The sequence below is a fragment of the Triticum aestivum genome, chromosome 6A (assembly GCF_018294505.1).
Source record: "Triticum aestivum cultivar Chinese Spring chromosome 6A, IWGSC CS RefSeq v2.1, whole genome shotgun sequence".
Lineage (NCBI taxonomy): Eukaryota > Viridiplantae > Streptophyta > Magnoliopsida > Poales > Poaceae > Triticum > Triticum aestivum.
Window position 1 is genome coordinate 158,866,596 of NC_057809.1, and position 19,266 is coordinate 158,885,861.

At 42.7% G+C, this 19,266-nt stretch overlaps 1 protein-coding gene across 3 annotated transcripts; it reads right to left on the reverse strand.

Moving 5' to 3' along the window:
- Positions 1-8,566: 8,566 nt before the first annotated feature.
- LOC123132607 (uncharacterized) lies at positions 8,567-17,239 on the reverse strand. Of its 3 annotated transcripts, none has more exons than XM_044552440.1 (22): positions 16,502-17,239; positions 16,222-16,324; positions 15,958-16,108; positions 15,793-15,873; positions 15,571-15,705; positions 15,340-15,461; positions 14,983-15,147; positions 14,796-14,901; positions 13,835-13,940; positions 13,630-13,740; positions 13,374-13,546; positions 13,172-13,289; positions 12,077-12,301; positions 11,258-11,448; positions 11,005-11,172; positions 10,766-10,871; positions 10,544-10,672; positions 10,306-10,464; positions 9,993-10,196; positions 9,693-9,887; positions 9,544-9,615; positions 8,567-9,044 (listed from the first exon to the last, which is right to left on the reverse strand). In XM_044552440.1, the coding sequence occupies exons 1-22, from the start codon at positions 17,084-17,086 to the stop codon at positions 8,931-8,933; spliced, it is 3,519 nt and encodes a 1,172-aa protein (XP_044408375.1). In that variant the 5' UTR covers positions 17,087-17,239; the 3' UTR covers positions 8,567-8,930. The 3 variants fall into 3 exon arrangements, with proteins under 3 accessions (XP_044408375.1, XP_044408374.1, XP_044408376.1); XM_044552439.1 differs by having other exon boundaries at positions 13,630-13,743; XM_044552441.1 differs by having other exon boundaries at positions 13,630-13,743; positions 15,958-16,042; positions 16,502-17,238.
- Positions 17,240-19,266: the final 2,027 nt, after the last annotated feature.

Here is a 19,266-nt window from a genome sequence, read left to right on the forward strand (position 1 = left end):
GAAATTACTACGTTCCCCAACACCCACTGCCTGCCAAAATTGGGCGACATTTCATGCATGCCACCTCGTACCACCTATGCAACCAGCACTCATGGGATCTGAAGGAGGTGAGCTCCGAAGTGCGTTTTCTTTTTCGACTCAGCTAGTTGACCCCAAACTTTTTGCACACGCCTGCATCACCAGCACCATCATGCGTGCAAGTTTTCATCATTTTTTGAAGCCGTACGAATTTCGTAGGGTTTTCTCGGTGAAACACACAGAAAACATTGATCGGGTGTGACGCAACGTGCGTTTGGTACCCGAATTCGTTCTAATCTTGTGTGGGGTCCTACGATGGGCATGCCCACTGGCTGCCAAAATTGGGTGACATTTCATGCATGCCACCTCGTACCAACTATGCAACCAGCACTCATCGGATCTGAAGGAGGTCAGCTCTGAAGTGCGTTTTTTCTGACTCAGCCAATTGACCCCAAAGTTTTTGCACACGCCCGCATCACCAGGGCCATCATGCGTCCAAGTTTGCATCATTTTTCGACACCGTACGAATTTTGTAGGGTTTTCTTGGCGAAACACATCGAAAGCACTAACCGGGCGTGACGCAACGTGCGTTTGGTGCCTGAATTCGTTCTAATCTTGTGTGGGGTCCTACGATGGGTATGCCCACTGCCTGCCAAAATTGGGTGACATTTCATGCATGCCACCGTACCACCTATGCAACCAGCACTCATCAGATCTGAAGGAGGTCAGCTCCGAAGTGTGTTTTCTCTGACTCCGCTAGAGGACCCCAAACTTTTTGCACATGCCCGCATCACCAGGGCCATCATGCGTGCAAGTTTTCATCATTTTTCGATGCCGTACGAATTTCGTAGGGTTTTCTCGGTGAAACGCATCGAAAACACTGATTGGGAGTGACGCAATGTGCGTTTGGTGCCTGAATTAGTTCTAATCTTGCGTGGGGTCCTACGATGGACATGCCCACTGCCTGCCAAAATTAGGTGACATTTCATGCATGCCACCTCCTGCCACCTATGCAACCAACACTCATCGGATCTGGAGGAGTTTAGCTCCAAAGTGCATTTTTTCTGACTCTGCCAGATGACCCCAAACTTTTTGCACACGCCCGCATCACCAGGGCCATCACGATAACAAAATGCAGATGACAGTGGTAAACTTTGCATATATGTACAATTATTAAGGGTGTTTTCCAAATAATTATTAAACATTTCATAAATTATTAGTTATAGCAAAAAAACTCATTATTATTTTTTAATAAACTGAAATATGTTAGTTCTTACTTATAAATTATAACAAAAAACTCATTATTATTTTTGTCACAAATAACAATAGTAAACTTTTCATATATGTATAATTTAAATACTTAATAAATTTTTGATTAAATACTGTTTTTTATAATTATGGAACATTTTGTAACCGATAACAAAAAGCTAATAAAAATATTAAGTAATCAACATTACATAAATATGAAAATAGAATTACTAATATAATATAAAAACTTAATTAATTCTAGATTAAATAGTGTATTTTAATAATTGTGGAACATTTATTAAACGATAACGAAATGCACAAATAACTAAAAAACTTAATACTATTTTTGACACAAATAACTAAAAAATGTCTTGGATGGCGCGTGTTAGCCGGCCCAGTGACGGTGTGCGACAGTGCGCGTGGGCTGGCCCATTGACGGTGCCGGTGGTGCGGGGGCAGGGTCGGCGTGGGTCAGGACTAAAGTTTAGTTCCACCTCGCCCGCCGAACAACGGCGCGACCAGCTTATATAACTGCCTCCCACCACCCATTCAAACTCATTTGAAACTCGCGGCGTCCCACCACTGCCCCGTTGTGACCGTCCTGCAGGCCGTACCTGGGCCGAAAGGCCGGCCCTTTCGCCGCCCGGCTTGATCGGGCCGGACCGATTACGTACAGTTGCGGCCTGCAAGGATGGTTGGGTAATTTTTTTGCCTCGTACCAGTCACGACGTAGGGGGGTGGGAGGGGCGCTTGTTTAGTCCCACCTCGCGTGCCGAGGGACGCCATGACCGAATTATATAGCCGCGTTCGTGCTCTCTATCAGATAACATAGCTAGTAATAATGTGATGTGACCTTACACAACTATCCAGGCAGTAGACCGCTGCCCGGATAGTTGGGCAAGTCACATCACTTTATTACTAGCTATCTTATTTTTTGTATCATTTTGTCACTTCATGCACTTTTCGACAACCTTCAAATGAACCCAATTTTTTTCATACTGTGCTACCATCATGACTAGTATGCATGACAAGTTTCGTGGCTTTTTACCACTTTATGAATTTTCTACAATTTCTACGGTGAAAATACCATATAGCACTTCCCGGACGTGACGCAACATGCATTTGGTGTTCAAATACGTTAAATTTTTGGACTGAGTATGGGGGTGGGCATACCAACTCACTTGCAAAATTTGTGGTCATTTTAAAGATAGCAAAAAATTGACCTCATTCTCCGGAGACCGTTCGGGTAGGAGTGAAGGCCCCGTCCGAAAGGAGTTTTATTCAACAACCTTCAAATGAACCCACTATTTTTTCATAGTGTTCTACCATCATGACAAGTATGTATGACAAGTTTCCTCGCTTTTTGCCACTCTATGAATTTTCTATAATTTTTCATACGCAGCCATCATTAATCGAATCTGAAGGAGATCAGCTTAGAAGTGTGTTTTTTTACTCAGCCTGTTGACCTCAAACTTTTTGCACACACCAGCATCACCAGGGGCATCATGCGTGCAAGTTTTTAAGACTATAGAGAGTTTCTTGAATACTAGATTATAGAGTTAAAAATAAATAATGAAAATTACATAAATAATAAAATCAAAATTAAAATTCTAATTTAAATACTTAATGAATTCTAGATTAAATAGTGTTTGTTTATAATTATGAAACATTTTTTGAACGATAACAAAATTCACATAACAGTAGTAAACTTTGCATATATGTACAATTATTAAGGGTGTTTTCCGAATAATTATTAAACATTTCATAAATTATTAGTTATAGCAAAAAACTCGTTATTATTTTTTAATAAACTGAAATATGTTAGTTCTTACTTATAAATCATAACAAAAAAACTCAATATTATTTTTGACACAAATAAAAATAGTAAACTTTTCATATATGTATATTTAAATACTTAATAAATTCTAGACTAAATACAGTTTTTTATAATTATGAAACATTTTTAACCGATAATGAAAAGCACATAAAAATTAAATAATCAACATTACATAAATATTAAAAATATAATTACTAATATAATATAAATACTTAATAAATTCTAGATTAAATAGTGTTTTTTAATAATTGAGGAACATTTATTAAACAATAACAAATGGCACAAATAACTAAGAAACTTAATACTATTTTTGACACAAATAACTAAAAAATGTCCTGGACGGCGCGCATCGGCCGGCCCAGTGACAGTGCGCGATGGCGCGCGTGGGCCAGCCCATTGACGATGCCGGTGGTGTGGGGGCAGGGTCGGTGGGGGTCGGGACTAAAGTTTAGTCCCACCTCGCCCGCCGAACGATGCCACGACCGGCTTATATAGCTGCCCACCACCGATTCGAACTTATTTGAAACTTGCCGTGTCCCGCCATTGCCCTATTGTGGGTCCCGCAGGCCGTACCTGGGCCGAAAGGTCGTCCCTTTCACCGCCCGGCTTGATCGAGCCGGACCGATTACGTACAGTTGCGGCCTGCAAGGATGGTTGGGCATTTTTTTTGCCTCGTACCAGTCACGACGCGGAGGAGGTGGGAGGGGCGCTTGTTTAGTCCCACCTCACGCGCCGAGGGACGCCACGGCCGGCTTATAAAGTCGCGTTCTTGCTCTCTGCTATATGAGATAGTTAGTAATAATTTGATTTGACTTTGCGCTGCCAGGGAAGGCATTGTCACGCTGCCCTTACACTGCCCGGGCAGCGCGTCAGAGCTGCCAGTTGTAGTGTATACTCAAATCACATAATTACTACCTATCTTATTTTTTATCGTTTGTCACTCTACGCAAATTTAGTCTCACCTCACTCAATTCACATTATTAGTACCTATATTATTTTAAATAATATAAATAGAATTTAAATACTTTATAAATTTTCTACAATTTTTTCGGTAAAAACACCTAAAACACTGATCCGGCGTGACGTAATATGTTTTTGGTGTGCAAATGCGTTCAATTTTTGGATTGAGTATGGGGTGGGCATACCAACTCACTTGCAAAATTTGTGGACATTCTGAAGATAGCAAAAAAATTGACCTCGTTCTCCGGAGACCGTTCGGGTAGGAGTGAAGGCCCCATCTGAAAGGAGTTTTTTTCGACAACCTTCAAATGAACCCAATTTTTTATAGTGTTCTACCATCATGACTAGTATGCATGACAAGTTTCCTGACTTTTTGCCACTCTATGAATTTTCTACAATTTTTCATGTGCAACCAGCACTGATCGGATCTGAAGGAGGTCAGCTCCGAAGTGCGTTTTTTTTACTCAGCCTGTTGACCCCAAACTTTTTGCACATGCCCGCATCACCAGGGGCATCATGCTTGCAAGTTTTTGAGACTATAGAGAGTTTCTTGAATACTAGATTATAGAGTTAAAATTTTAAATAATGAAAATTACATAAATAATAAAAGTAGAATTAAAATTCTAATTTAAATACTTAACAAATTCTAGATTAAATAGTGTTTGTTTATAATTATGAAACATTTTTTAAACGATAATAAAATGCACCTAACAGTAGTAAACTTTGCATATATGTACAATTATTATGGGTGTTTTCCGAATAATTATTAAACATTTCATAACTTATTAGTTATAGCAAAAAAATCGTTATTATTTTTTAATAAACTGAAATATGTTAGTTCTTACTTACAAATTATAACAAAAAATCCATTATTATTTTTGACACAAATAACAATAGTAAACTTTTCATATATGTATATTTAAATACTTAATAAATTCTTGATTAAATATTGTTTTTTATAATTATGGAACATTTTTTAACCGATTACAAAAAGCACATAAAAAATTAAATAATCAACATTACATAAATATTTAAAATATAATTACTAATATAATATAAATACTTATTAAATTCTAGATTAAATAGTGTTTTTAATAATTGTGGAACATTTATTAAACGATAACAAATGGCACAAATAACTAAAAAACTTAATACTATTTTTGACACAAATAACTAAAAAATGTCCTGGACGGCGTGCGTTGGCCGGCCCAGTGACAGTGTGCGACAGCGCGCGTGGGCCGGCCCATTGACGATGTTGGTGGTGCGGGGGTCAGGACTAAAGTTTAGTCCCACCTCGCACGTTGAACAACGTCACGACCAACTTATATAGCTGCCTCCCACCATCGATTCAAACTCATTTGAAACTCGCCGCGTCCCGCCACTGCCCTGCTGTGATGGTCCTGCAGGCCGTACCTGGCCCAAAAGGCCGGCCCTTTCGCCGCCCGGGTTGATCGGGCCGGACCAATTACATATAGTTGCGGCCTGCAAGGATGGTTGGGCATTTTTTTTTGACATCCTTAAAATGAACCCCAAGTTTTTTCATAGTGTCCCACCAACATGACTAGTACGCATGACAAGTTTCGTGGCTTTTTGCCACTTTATGAATTTTCTACAATTTTTCCGGTGGAAATATCATATAACACTCATTGGACGTGACGCAACATACTTTTTGTGTCCAAATACGTTAAATTTTTGGATTGAGTGTGGGGGTGGGCATACCAACTCACTTGCAAAATTTGAGGCCACTCTGAAGATGGCAAAAAAAATGCGCTCGTTCTCCGGAGACCGTTCGGGTAGGGAGTAATGGCCCTGTCCGAAAGGACTTTTTTTTCGACATCCCTCAAATGAACCCAATTTTTTTCATAGTGTCCTACCAACATGACTAGTATGTATGACAAGTTTCGTGACTTTTTATCGCTCTATGAATTTTCTACAATTTTTGCGATGAAAATACCATATAGCACTCCCCATACGTGACGCAACATGCTTTTGGTGTCTAAATAGGTTCAATTTTTGGATTGAGTCTGGGGGTGGGCATACCAACTCAATTGCATAATTTGAGTCTATTTTGTAGATGGCAAAAAATTGACCTCATTCTCCAGTGACCGTTCGGGTATGACCGAAGACCCCGTTCGAAAGGACTTTTTTTCGACATCCTTCAAATGAACCCAAATTTTGTTCATAGTGTCCTACCAACATGACTAGTATGCATGACAAGTTTCGTGGCTTTTTGCCACTCTATGTATTTTCTACATTTTTTGCAGTGAAAACACAATAAAGCATTCCCCGGAAGTGACGCAACTTGTTTTTTGTCTCGAAATACATTCAATTCTTGGATAGAGTGCCGGGCTGGGCATACCAACTCAGTTGCAAAAATTGAGGCCATTACGAAGATGTCAAAGAATTGATCCGGAGACCGTTCGGGTAGCGAAGGGCCTATCCGAAAGGACCTTTTAATCGATGACTAGCATCTATAACAAGTTTCGTTACTTTTTGCTACTCTATAAATATCCACGATTTTTCCGCTGAGAATTGAGGTCATTCAAAAAAATTCACATCATTTATCAGAGACTGTTCGGGTATGAGCAAACCGGCCGTTTTGTCTCAATTTTATTTTACCACTTGTCGTCTCGTAATGTTCAAATGTGCGTATTTCCATCTATTTTTCGAAGCTTTATTGCACGACTAATATCAAATTAAACATAAGGATATATTTTTTCCAGATAAACCATTCCGAATTTATTCATATTTAAAGATATTTTACATAACTTAGGACAAAATTTAAATCTAAACCTAAAACTAAACTACTCCTCGTCGCTGGCGCCGGTGAGGTCGACGACCGGCACCATACCTCCGGCGCCTCCTTTGCCGCCGTCGCCATCGTCGTCGCTGAAGTCGTCGTCCCACCAGTCGCCGCCCTCCTGCGCCTGCTGCGCTTGCACCGCCGCTAAGGCCGCCTCCCGGTCCCTCTCCTCGCACGCCGCCGCAGCCGCCGCCTCGTTTGCCGACTGGGCCAGCGCCGCAAGTAGCCCCGGGGTGTCGTCGGGGTCGCCGTCTTGCGCGAGGGCGGCCTGCGCTGGCGGGATCGGGAGCAGCGCCGGGGCAGGGGGCGCCTGCTGTGCCGGGGCACTTGGGCCGGGAGCGGGTGGGCCGTGGCGGCGTTGCGACAAGAAGAGCCGACCTCGCTGGTAATGTCTCCGATGGGGCGGCCGGTCGCCACGTCCCTGAACGCGTCGAGGACGACATCGAAGTCTTTGTCGTGTCAGAAGCTGCGGCGGGCCTTCCTGTTGTACCAGCCGCTAGGGAAGGCGCAGAACTGCTCCCTCGTCAACGGGGGGCCGCGTGTGGGGACGACGTCTGCGCCGATCCACCATGGCCTCGGCACCTTGGAAGCCGGCGGCACCATCAGGCGGAACCGGGCGAGGTCCTCCGTGTCGCCGATGGTGAGGCTCAACGGCCAGACGCCGCCCGGCCACGCGCCTTCGTCGGAGTCGCTCGAAGACATCGCCGGGGTGCGGCTTGTCGGTGGCGTGGAGAAGAGAGGGACTGCCGTGGAGTGGAGAAGAGAGGGGCTACCGGGGAGAAGAGAGGGGCGGGGCGGCCTTTTTATAGCCGGCGGGTGGAGGAAGAGGCACGGGCGAGCCGTCGGTGGCGCGCGCCATGAGGGAGAGGCCGGCGGCGGGCGGCAGGCGCGGCAGCAGTGGCATGGGAAGGGGGCGGGCTGCAGGCGCGACAGCGGTGGCGTGTGAAGGCGGGTGCGCCGGTCGCGGCAGTGGCGGCAACCGAGCGGTCGCGTCAACGGCCGGCCCGAGGCAGAAGGCGGGCGGCAGGCAGGCGGTCGCCGCACGCGCGACAGCGGAGAGCGCGGCCTATGAGGGCAGAAGGCGGGCGCCCTGAGGGGAGGCGATGGCCGGCAGGCGGCAGGAGACCGGGCACGAGCAGTCGGCACTTGCATGCACGCCGTAATTAGTGCGGGCAGTTACTGCATGACGATACAGCCATTCGCGCCACGTCCACACGTACGCCCCCACCAGTCAACGCCGACTTTTGTAAAAGAAACACACCCTGCATCTAACATAGTGGGCCCATGGATGCTAACGGCTTGGCTCGGCTCGCGTCCTCACGGCTGCCAAGCGGCTCGGCTCACCCCGCAGTCCCGTATACACGGGCGTGCGGGGTATCGGCGTGGACGCATGGGGATAGATTTTTTTTACATAAGACATCGTGCCTCTAGCAGCGAAGGGGTATGAGCAAATCTCAGCCTTTGATGTGTTTAAGGGGGTGTACCGAAGCCGAAGTGTAAAGAGTCTTTTGTCTCTCCGTAAATCTTGTATTACTCATATCAATCGTAGCCAGAATAAGGTTAGTGATAGCTTAACTAAGTTTGCTCGTTTAGAGAACAAAATCATGACTTGGATTGGATCAGGGCCTTCAGTTGCTACAAAACTTTCTACGATTGATTGTATGAATTTTTTGAGTTGAGTAATACAATATTTACCCAAAAAAAAAAAGCAAAGCCAAACTTCGGACATATTTCAGATATTCTCAGCAGAGATCCATCTGAATGTTACACGGTTCTTCTCCCACGCCGCCCTCAACAGAGGATAGAGCGAGCATCAATCACCGATTACACATATACTCTTTGGAAAGCAAATCTTGCTTGCCACTAACCAATTACACAACTTTCCTCTTCACTTTCTGAAACAATTACAACCCACTATGAACAGAAAGAATGGAGCCATCTCTACCTGTATACATATTCTGCACACTAAAACAAAGCAAAACCGAATTTTCACCTCGGACATATTTCAGATCTTCTCAGCAGAGATCCATCTGAACGTTACACGGTTCTTCTCCCACGCCGCCCTCAACAGAGGATAGAGCGAGCGTCAATCACCGATTGCGGTGGATCCAGGTCCTTATCCTGGAGAGCGTTGCCCAGCAGCTTTTGCATCTCTGATGCGAAGACGTCATCCAGGATCTGCACAAGGTAGCTCCTCAGGATTAACAGATTTATAAACTACACCATATTACTAGCTCCGTCATCCTAAGGATCTAGTACTTGCTTATTGTTGTCGATATGTTGCACTGTGATCTGTAGTTTCACATGGAACTTGGCCGTCCCTTGATAATGCATGGAACCACCCACTGGAAATGTAGTCCAGGGTTCTCTATGAAGTGATACAAACTTTATAGGGCTGCTTCCCTAACATAGAGCTGCTTCCCTAACATAACGAGGGAGTATAAGATAAACACTGCAGGTACACCAAACTTATTAGTTTATCTCGGTGTACTATTGCCCGTGCTATTATTCCATATTACTATTTTCTAGTAACATGTCTTAATAACAGTTTACTTAGAGCTGCTTCCCTAACATAAGATAAAACACTGTAGGACATCTAACCTACTATTTTCCAATAACAGTTTTCATTTCTTAGAGCTGATTCCCAGATGAATATTGATGATGAGTGTGGGCTTACCCCTAAAGCGTAATCGGATCCACGGTACCAAATCCTGTTCTCCTTTCTGCTCTCGAGAAACCTCAACACAATCTGCCAAAATGAAGTTAATAAAGTAAGCATAAGTTGTCATGGCAGCATTTGGACAAGTTTTTTCTCCTTGTATTTACCTGGCCCAACCTATCCCAGAAACCTCGGCAAATAGCGACAAATATTCTGCAGGAAAAGACCCCGTGGAGGTTGTGTATGGAATCAGAGAGTTGCGCACGGAGAGCCTGCATCCTTTCACGCATTTCACTTTCACCTTCAGTCTCTTTTGTTTCTTCAAGAATTCGTTTTAACCTTGTAGTCCGATTAGCTTGTGTCTGAAATCAACAATCACAATTATGACCTCTATATATGTAATATGTCTTACCTAAATCACATGAAGAACTGTATTAGCATTAAGAATGTGTCAGAATAATCCTTACTTCACTAACAATCTTCTCCACTATTGCCTGCAGGTATTTCTTGTACTTCTTTCTCAACATGACTGTGATGGAGTTCATTTGCTCTCCAAAAAGTGTGGTCCCGTTTGCTATGGTTAGATATGCTGCCCACGATTTGAGAATATCCTCAACCCGGCAGTGTAACACATCTAGCATTCTTTTAACTGTATTCATGAATGTTCCTAACTGTGATGAAGAACAATCGGCTGGTCATTAGTGAACGACTCACTGAACAAACCAAATTTTTTTAGATAAAGACTGAACAAACCACATGATATGATGCAAGCTTATATACCTGATTTGGCACAACATATGGAGCTACCGATTGTCTTCTTGTCAGTCTTTGAACATGCTTCTCAAGAATTTTTGGTATGCCGTCTCTCAGAGGCATTAGAGTCTCCATGTATTGCTTCTCCAGTGCCTTCATAACTTCTCTTTCGACATCAGCAATAGCCTGAATAAGAGAAAAGAAATATCAGTCGAGTGCATTACATGAAAAATGTGGGAAACTGATTCAAGGTGGTGGCACATACACTCTCCAAACTCATTAGATATTGAGGCCATCTGTTGATAACTACTCCATACTCATTTATGCTTTCTCTTATTTGCTCATATATTTGCTCGACAAATGGTGAAGTTGTAGATGCTGCAGGATAGGATAACTGCAAAAGGGCAAGGTGGTTTATGCAAGGAAGTCCAACTGCCAAGGTCAGACAAGCGACCTGTTTTTATCTACGATGTGTGTTTATGGTTACCTTCTCAGCTTTGCAATAATCAAGCAAGTGCAACCGGGTATCTTCAATCCACACCATAATGTAATCATGAAACAACTCCCTCGAAAGTACACCCCCATGAACAGGTCTACAATTGTATAAATGAAACAAAACGAATCAGCTGAAAAGAATATGCGGTTTGGGCATTTGGAGACACACATATCAATTGGAGAATACAGTAAAGGGATATCAACTGTATGATCTAGTTGTTTGTATCTTACCTGACTTGCCAGGAGTCAAGATCTCTCTCAAAATCAGCAGTCGCAATGAGCAGTTCAGCAACATGTTGTAAGGGTCTTGATGGGGGACTTGCAGAGAGAAAACCCTTCAACCGTTTGCATAGTTCTGTACTATAGAGAGATGCTGCTATGTTTGGAAGATCTATCGAACTAAAGGGGGAAAATGTGAGGGGAGTTCTGAGTAGTATCTAAGCAAACAAAAATACTTTTACTAGAGCAAGCATATATTTGCTACCTTGGGAGTATATTCTGATCGTGAATCTTGATGTCTGCTTGAATCTCAAGACTTATGTTAATGCATAATGTCTTCATTTTGAGATAGGCAGCAGAAATAGTCATGTCGTCTGTAAGAAGATTGTCATTATTGCTTGACATGAACTCGTCTGTCTCAATCATATGCCTCCTGCACCTCTTTGCCGCAGCAGTCTGTAAAAAGGGAGATTTACCTGTTTACCTATGGTTACATAAATAATCAACAAAAGGCGTATACTATCATACGTCTAGACCCTCTATTTATGCTAGTTTAAGTGCAAGTTGCATCATAGGTGAAGCTTTAATCCATCTATGGTACTCCCCCTGTCCACAAATGTAAGATGTTTTGGCAGTTCAATTTAAACTGCCAAAAACGTCTTACATTTGTAGACAGCGGGGGTATATAATTTTCAGAGTAAGCTGCACCATATGCGAATCAATGAAGCATGTTTTCCAATTCATTCCTAATCCACTTGTCTCCAAACTGGACATTCCTAATTCACTTGTCTCCAAACTTGGACAATTAAATATGCAAGTCTCCAAACTGGACTATTAAATATTATGAAATCTTTAGCTAATGTTAGAGATAATCATAATGATAAACTCATTAGCCTGTACTGTGTTTGAACAATCAGCATAGAATAAGTACTAACTATCACATATATTTGAGCTATAAAATTGGAAATATAAATGCCTTCATCATCCCCTATATAAGTTAGACATGTGCAACTCATCGCTCTGAGAAAAAAATGGCATCTGAATGAAAAATACTTCGTCAGAGTATGCATTTCAGATGTCTGACCTGCAGATAGCTCCTGAGTATGCTCTGTGCTTCGTTAGAGAGTATATCATGCAGTACACTGAATATCTGAACTGCAGGTGCCAAAGCTGGTGCAGCACAATCTGATATCGGGCCAAATAGCTCCGATAAGCCCGTAATAGAATGCTCATCCAGTGATTTATAATTTTCGAACACAATCGCAAGAAGAACATTGATCCTATCTTCACAGTCAAGCAGTATACTTCTCTGCACACACATACAAAATAATCATGGCTCCGTAAAGTGTTATCCAATTTCTGCCATAATTCTGTTTTTTTAGAGAGGAGGTGCTTGCCCAGCCTTAAGAATGAGACCCTTAATAATTCTGTATATACTTGGCATAAGTGATGAAAAGAGAGGATCACTGGGTGGCTGTACCTTTGGCACACATGCCTATTTTATAGTACACGCTGTGTTCACTTGGACATTTTGAACTTCTTACGTCTATGTGAATTATTGGTCTATGTATTCATGTCATCTGACCTTTGCATGGAACCTTTTTAATGTAAAGACCTCTCTTGTCTCGTGAAAGCTAACGACCACCTTCCTCTTAAAGAAAAAACTGGGGGTGCTAGTAGTCTAGAATTTAGTACACATTGTGTTCACCAGGACATCTTAAAAGTATTGGCCTATGTATTCTTGTCGTCTGGCAGTATTTACATGGAGCCTTTTTCATGTACAAAACCAGGGTATGTCTAGTGGAAGCTAACGACCACCTTTCCACTTAAAGAAAAACCAGGGGTGTTGGTACACAAATTAGTACATATTGTGTTCCCTAGGACATGCTAAACTTCTATGAATTATTGGCCATATATTCATGTTGTAACATGACCTTTTTAGAGCCTCTCCCAGTGCTCCAAGGTGCAAATAGGCCAAGATGCATGGTGACATCCTAGTTAATGACGAGAGAGATTGCCCTTGAAACAATCTGTGGTGGAGTCATACAAATGCTAGAATGGTCCACGAAAGAGCTTAAGATACAACACTTTAAGATACTATGCAATGTGGAAATTGTATGTAAACACCCATGATGCAACAAGAGACAACCCACTGGAAGTAGCCTAATGTAAAGATTACCTCTTGTCTTGTTAAAGTTCTGTCATCCCGTGCTTTTATGACAGGGAGAAGCAGCTCATATGTAAGTTCCAAGCAATCCTTTGTTGGCGTTGCCACATTCATAATGTAACAAAGGTACCTGTAAAATGTCATAGATACCAATATCAAGTTTTGCTATATTTACTAGCCATCATTGAGCGTACACAACCAAATAATATATCACCTCAGTTTTCTATATGCGTCTGATACCCCATAGTAATCAGAAAATTCATCCAACAGCCATTTCCACGAACCACTGATGTGCAACATTTTGCTGTTGAAATTTTGAGCTCTCATTGCTGCTTCCAGAACCATGTCATATATAATTGTATCGACAGCCAGACCACCTTGCAGCATCTATTTTTACAATGCCATCTAAGATTAAGATAGATATTTAATGTTTGCACACTTATAATAAGTAGGAGAATAAAAGAGCAGACCTTTGCAGATCCATAATTGTCCGCAGGCATGGACAAGTTCAGACAAAGTTGAATTTTGCCCACACATTCTTGATCCTCGAGGTATAGAGGCCACCATCTGGTGACTTCCTCCTGCTGTTTCCAAATTTGTACAATTGAGAAATTGATTTTAGTACAGTCATGAATCAACTGCAACAATGAGGGTGTGAGCACTGAGAATACATACGTGGGCATCACTGAATGATGAAACTTGAATTTCTGCACGGCCTATGACAACTCTATTGTTGTCTTGTACTTCAACAAGAATAACGTCTCCCTGGCCCTCTAGATAACTGAAGCATAAGTATTAACTGTTAGTAGATGGTTCAAGAACGTTGTCTGAGCAAATATTTTAATTCCATTGGTAGAATGAATATGTAAGTGTATAACACAATCATAGCTATTTTCTCTGTTCCCAATTATTTGAAGTTTTAGTTTTGTTTTTAGTCACACTTCTTTATGTTTGACAACTCTATAGAAAAATATGCTAATATTTACAACATCAAATATGATAAGTGTATCTGTTATTTACAACATCAATCATAGCTAAGTCAAACCTCTAGATAACTGAAGCATAAGTATAAACTGTTAGTAGATGGTTCAAGAACATTGTCTGAGCAAATATTTTAATTCCATTGGTAGAATGAATATGTAAGTGTATAACACAATCATAGCTATTTTCTCTGTTCCCATTGATTTGAAGTTCTAGTTTTGTTCCAAGTCAAACTTCTTTATGTTTAACAACTCTATAGAAAAATATGCTAATATTTACAACATCAAATATGCTAAGTATATCTGTTGGTTCAAGAACATTATCTGAGCAAATCTTTTGATTGCATTGATAGAATGAATATACAAGTGTATAACACAATCATAGCTATTTTTCCCAATTATTTGAAGTTCTAGTATTGTTCCAACTTAAACTTCTCTATGTTTGACCAACTCTATAGAAAAATATGTTAATATATACAACATCAAATATATATGGTATGGAAATATATGTTATGATGAATCCAATGAAACTAATTTGATGTTGTAGATGTTAATATATTTTCCTATAGACTTGACCAAACTTAAAGAAGTTTAACTTAGGACAAAGCTAGAAGTTCAGATAATTTGGAATAGAGGGAGAGTAGGATAGAACTTACAAGAGTTGAGATTCACCAGTCCCCGGCTTCAAATATTGCAGAGAAATAGAATCTCTTTGTTGACCTTTGAGGGAGCTTTTTAATTCTAGTGTGCATGTAAACATCTCTGCAGGTATGATATTGTGTTACTAAATACAGAAATGAACCCTGTCAGATATAAGCCATAAAAGCATTTGACCCTCTTAACCTTCTGGCAAAGATGTAGATGATGTGGATGTCAGCATAGTGACCTGGCTCTTCAGAATTTTAGAAATCTGTCTAACATACTCGCTACCAGCTTGCATGTAGAGATTTCTAAAGGATGATGTTGCACGAAGCTTTGGTCTTTGCGGTACAACACGTATCTTTCTTACTGTTAGCAAACAATAAGAATATGAGAACAAACCATTGAAAGCACACACAAAGTAATCTGTACACTTGCATTCTGCAATGCGTTGATTGTTAACTTCTCATTCCAAAAAGAGTTTGCTCAATGATATTATTTCCAGTTTAAGAAAAACTGAAGTTGAAATCTATATTGATGTTCTGTGGTTCTGAGTAATACCTTCGATCTCAATCCGTTTAACAAGTTTCCTTGCCTTCATGCTACAACTTTCATCCTTATCATAGGTATGTTTTCCATCATCTTGATTCTTATGCTTTGGATGAAGCAAAAATTTCTGTATTCTATTCATCATAAAGAGTTGATAAGCTGTGAGCCCAAAGGCAAATTAAGGTCAAATGACATAAAGCTAGATTACCCATAACATTAATTCATGCATGAGTTGTTGCATACCCAAAGGCGCTTCTAAGTACCATGCACTCATCACGGAGGAATTCTGGAGCCTCCATGCAATTTTTTGCCCACGCATTCAGACAAAGCCGAAAGCATGCATCATATGCAACAAATGACTGCCATGCATTTTGGACACTGTCAAGTAAAAAAGTGGTCGATAAGAACAGAAAACAGATGAAACGTCTACAAATGGGTACCAAGTAAAAAAATAATAACACACACTTGGTTGTGAAGCTGGGTATCTGAGCTAATAAATTGTTCTCGATGTACGGCATCTGAACACCATCCGCCTGAACAGTTGATCTGAATTGCATTTTTTTGGTTAGGCGGAAAAAAAACAATCATGTGCCTGAACTACTCCAAAATGTAAATTATGATCTACCGTACCTCGTAGGAAGCTCATGAACATCTTGAGCCAGTATATCCGCCACTGAGGAGATCTCAGTCTTCTCAAAGCCTCCGCTCTCGTCGGCTATTTGCACATCAAGTAATGGTCTAATTATCTTTTCCAGGCAAACGGAAATACTCCCTCTGTAAACTAATATAAGAGCGTTTAGATCACTATTTTAGTATTCTAAACGCTCTTATATTAGTTTATGGAAAGAGTACAAACAAACTATGTTTGCAATAAGTAGTGATCGTTGCTCTCACCAATTGCATCGAGAATGCCATCCACCTCCCCAACTCGTGCAGCAATTGGGGGAGCACTCGGTGGCCCGAAATCCTGGAATTTCTGCACATCAGCGTAGCGCTCCTGGATATAAAAATAATAATTAGAGCTGCATCCTACTTTTGCCAGCACAATTGCGCACCCATGCAAACTCTAATTAGGAAGCATAAACAAGCATGGACGAAACTGTTAACCAACAGGATTCAGTAATCGCTAATTGTACAGTGGAAAATATCAAGCAAGCTGGAGCAGCATCCTTACATGCGAGCTGCAGTCCACCTGATCCTGACCACGGGAGCTTTTCCCGGCAAACGCGGCCGCGGCCGCGGCTCGCACCTCGACCCGAAGGTTCTCCTTGGACTGGCCCCGGGCAAGCCCGCCGCCCCTCCGGCCGAACTGCGACGTGACCTCGTCCTCGACGCCATTACCGTACAGGTCCCTCGCCCTGCGGAACAGGCTGGAGTCGCTGGAGCACACCCCGTCCTCCTCGGCCGTGTGGTCAGAGAAGTAGCCGTAGCCGCAGTCCTCAGTCAGCCCCCAGGACGCGACGCTCTCCTCCCCCTCCTCCTCCTCCTCGGAGTCCGCGGCGAGGAGCACGGAGTGGCGGCCGAGGAGCCCCGAGTGGCGCGTGGCGGTTCGCACCGGCGGCGGCAGGCTCTTGGGGGAGAAGAGGCCGACGCACGCCCTGTTGTACAGCGCGGGGCTCCTCGGCGCCGCCGCGTCCGCCGAGATCTGGCCCAGAGGCAGCCGCTCCGCCAGCGGGGACCTCGCCGCGGCCGGGGGAGTGTCCGTGCCCTGCTTGATCCAGCTGATGGCCGACTCGTCGAGGCCCTCCGTGAACATCATCGCAGCCGAGGAGCGAGGATTTGGGGATCGATGTCGCCGCGGATTGGGGAATTCTGCGACTGGAAATTTTGGCTTGGGTTTGGGGATTTGGGAGGATTGCGGGGAGGGGAGGGGCGTGTGATATGGTAGTAGTAGAGGAAGAATCCTAGGTGGGGACGATGATGGGCGAGATAGTGGGGAAAGTGGGGTGTTGTAACGGCTAGTTCCTCGGGCGCGGCCTTGAATGGATCCGCGCTGAGCTGGCACACGGCCTTCCGGGCTACGATCTGAAGAGGGCCCATGGGTCTGTTGAGGTTGGACTTTGCGTGAGCCCTGGCGCCAGCAAGATAATAATAATAATAATAATAATAATAATAATAATAATAATAATAATAATAATAATAATAATAATAATAATAATAATAATAGGATACTCTCTCCTTTTATCTTCGTCTCATTTTAAGATTTCGAGGCGCATTAAATCTTTGCATGCAAAAACTAAAACCAAACCCGCCAATGCATGTAATATTCCTACTCATTTAGTGGCCAAGCATGCATTCACTATAATTAATTCAAATTAATGCATCACTTTAATTTAGATAGATTTATAAAGTACGAGATACATTTCTCCACTTGCCACCTGCCTTAGTTGATAAGATTTCAGAGTAAACCGGAAAGGAGGGAGTAACTCATTTTGTGGATGGTCTATTGCCTAAAATTGTGATGTGTTGCATATAATTGCAAAGCTCCTTAGTAATATAGTTGTAAAAAATAGAAAGTTAATGATTAGCCCACTTTAACCAAACAAAGCCTAGTCAGCCTGTCACATTCATTCTTGCTCTATTGACCTAAGTGAGAACACCATCTTCTACCCTCACAAGACCGGGTAGTATATATTTTTAGAGATACTATTTTTCATGTAATATAAGATCATCCAAAAGCGGATTATGAAATTTTTTGTTTCCTATGTTCTTTCTTTTCCCCTACTCCAGGGCTGCGACTAAAACACTAGTTGTCGCCCCATGTACTTCCCTTCTCGTCGCTGCCTGTGGGTGTTGCGTGGGCAAAGTCCGTGTGACACTAACGGTGGCGGGGAGGTCCTGATCGTGGGTGGCCTGCTTGTGGAGGAGTTGGAGGGGCTATCGCGGAATGGCGAAGGAGGTGTGTGCTCGAGTAGTGGTTTTTCGTTAGGTGGTGCTCGACGACGGCGTTGGTGATCCGGAGCAGCAGTATTCTAAGGTGGCCCGGCCTGGCTACATCACCGGAGAAGGAGTTGGTGCATCGTCCGGACCGCGGCGAGCTCGGCATCAGACCCTTGCTTGGCATGCAACGACATGGGTGTTTTTTTTCCTTTTAGATTTTCTTTAGAAAGCCTTCGAGTTTGGTTTCGGGCGACAAGGCGGCGACGTTGTTTCAGTGTAGGAATAATGTCTCCCCGCTCTTTCCCCGCTTTGTTGGTGTGCCTATCGCCGACAGAGGACATGTGGAGCCATGTCTATGGTGGGTGTTTCGTGATCCGATCGATTTATGTTTTCGGTGGATCAGTCAAGATTCGGTTGGCTTCCGTGGTCTTCGGAGCTTCTTCAGACCCTTATTGGTGTTTCTTCTCCAGGGTCGTCGTTGCTTTGCAGATTGTGGCTGCCGGTGTCTCCTGGTCTGCATCGACGACTTTTCCGTCTGCTTCTTCTACAAGCTCCTGGGTTTAAAAAGTTTGCTTCACCAAGGAGGCTGCCCAAAGGTCTTTTGGTCTACACATCGATGACTTTTCGGCCGCTGCTTCTACAAGCTTCTGGGTTTAAAAATGTTTGCTCTGCCAAGGCAGTGGCTTAGAGGTGGCATCGAGCTATGCTTACGACACACTGCCAATGGATGCAGAAGGAGGAAGACTTTGGCACCCCAAGAATATGAATGTATTTTTATTTTTTGTATGAATGTGTTTGTAAGGACATGTGATGCATAATATATGGCCATAGGTCCTTTCACAAAAAAATCGTCTAAAAGCCGAGACGAACCTAGAATAGAACAACCATGTCAGTTGATGCCAATGAAAGATGAGAAATCCTTCACAATATTAGGCTGGCGTTTGGGAGAGCTCTACTCCACCTATAAACTATGGGAGTTTGGAATAAATTGTTTGGGGCATAAGTAACTCTAGCTTCAGATATATGGAATGATAATTGGGCTCCTCCGAGTCCAAATTT

Excerpts from the sequence above, each read along its gene's own strand:
- LOC123132607 (XM_044552439.1), bottom strand. The coding sequence starts at position 17,086 with ATGATGTTCACGGAGGGCCTCGACGAGTCGGCCATCAGCTGGATCAAG. Across the intron at positions 13,744-13,834 it reads CATCATTCAGTGATGCCCAC|CAGGAGGAAGTCACCAGATG; the intron begins GTATGTATTCTC and ends ATTTGGAAACAG. Across the intron at positions 10,872-11,004 it reads CTTGACTCCTGGCAAGTCAG|ACCTGTTCATGGGGGTGTAC; the intron begins GTAAGATACAAA and ends ATACAATTGTAG.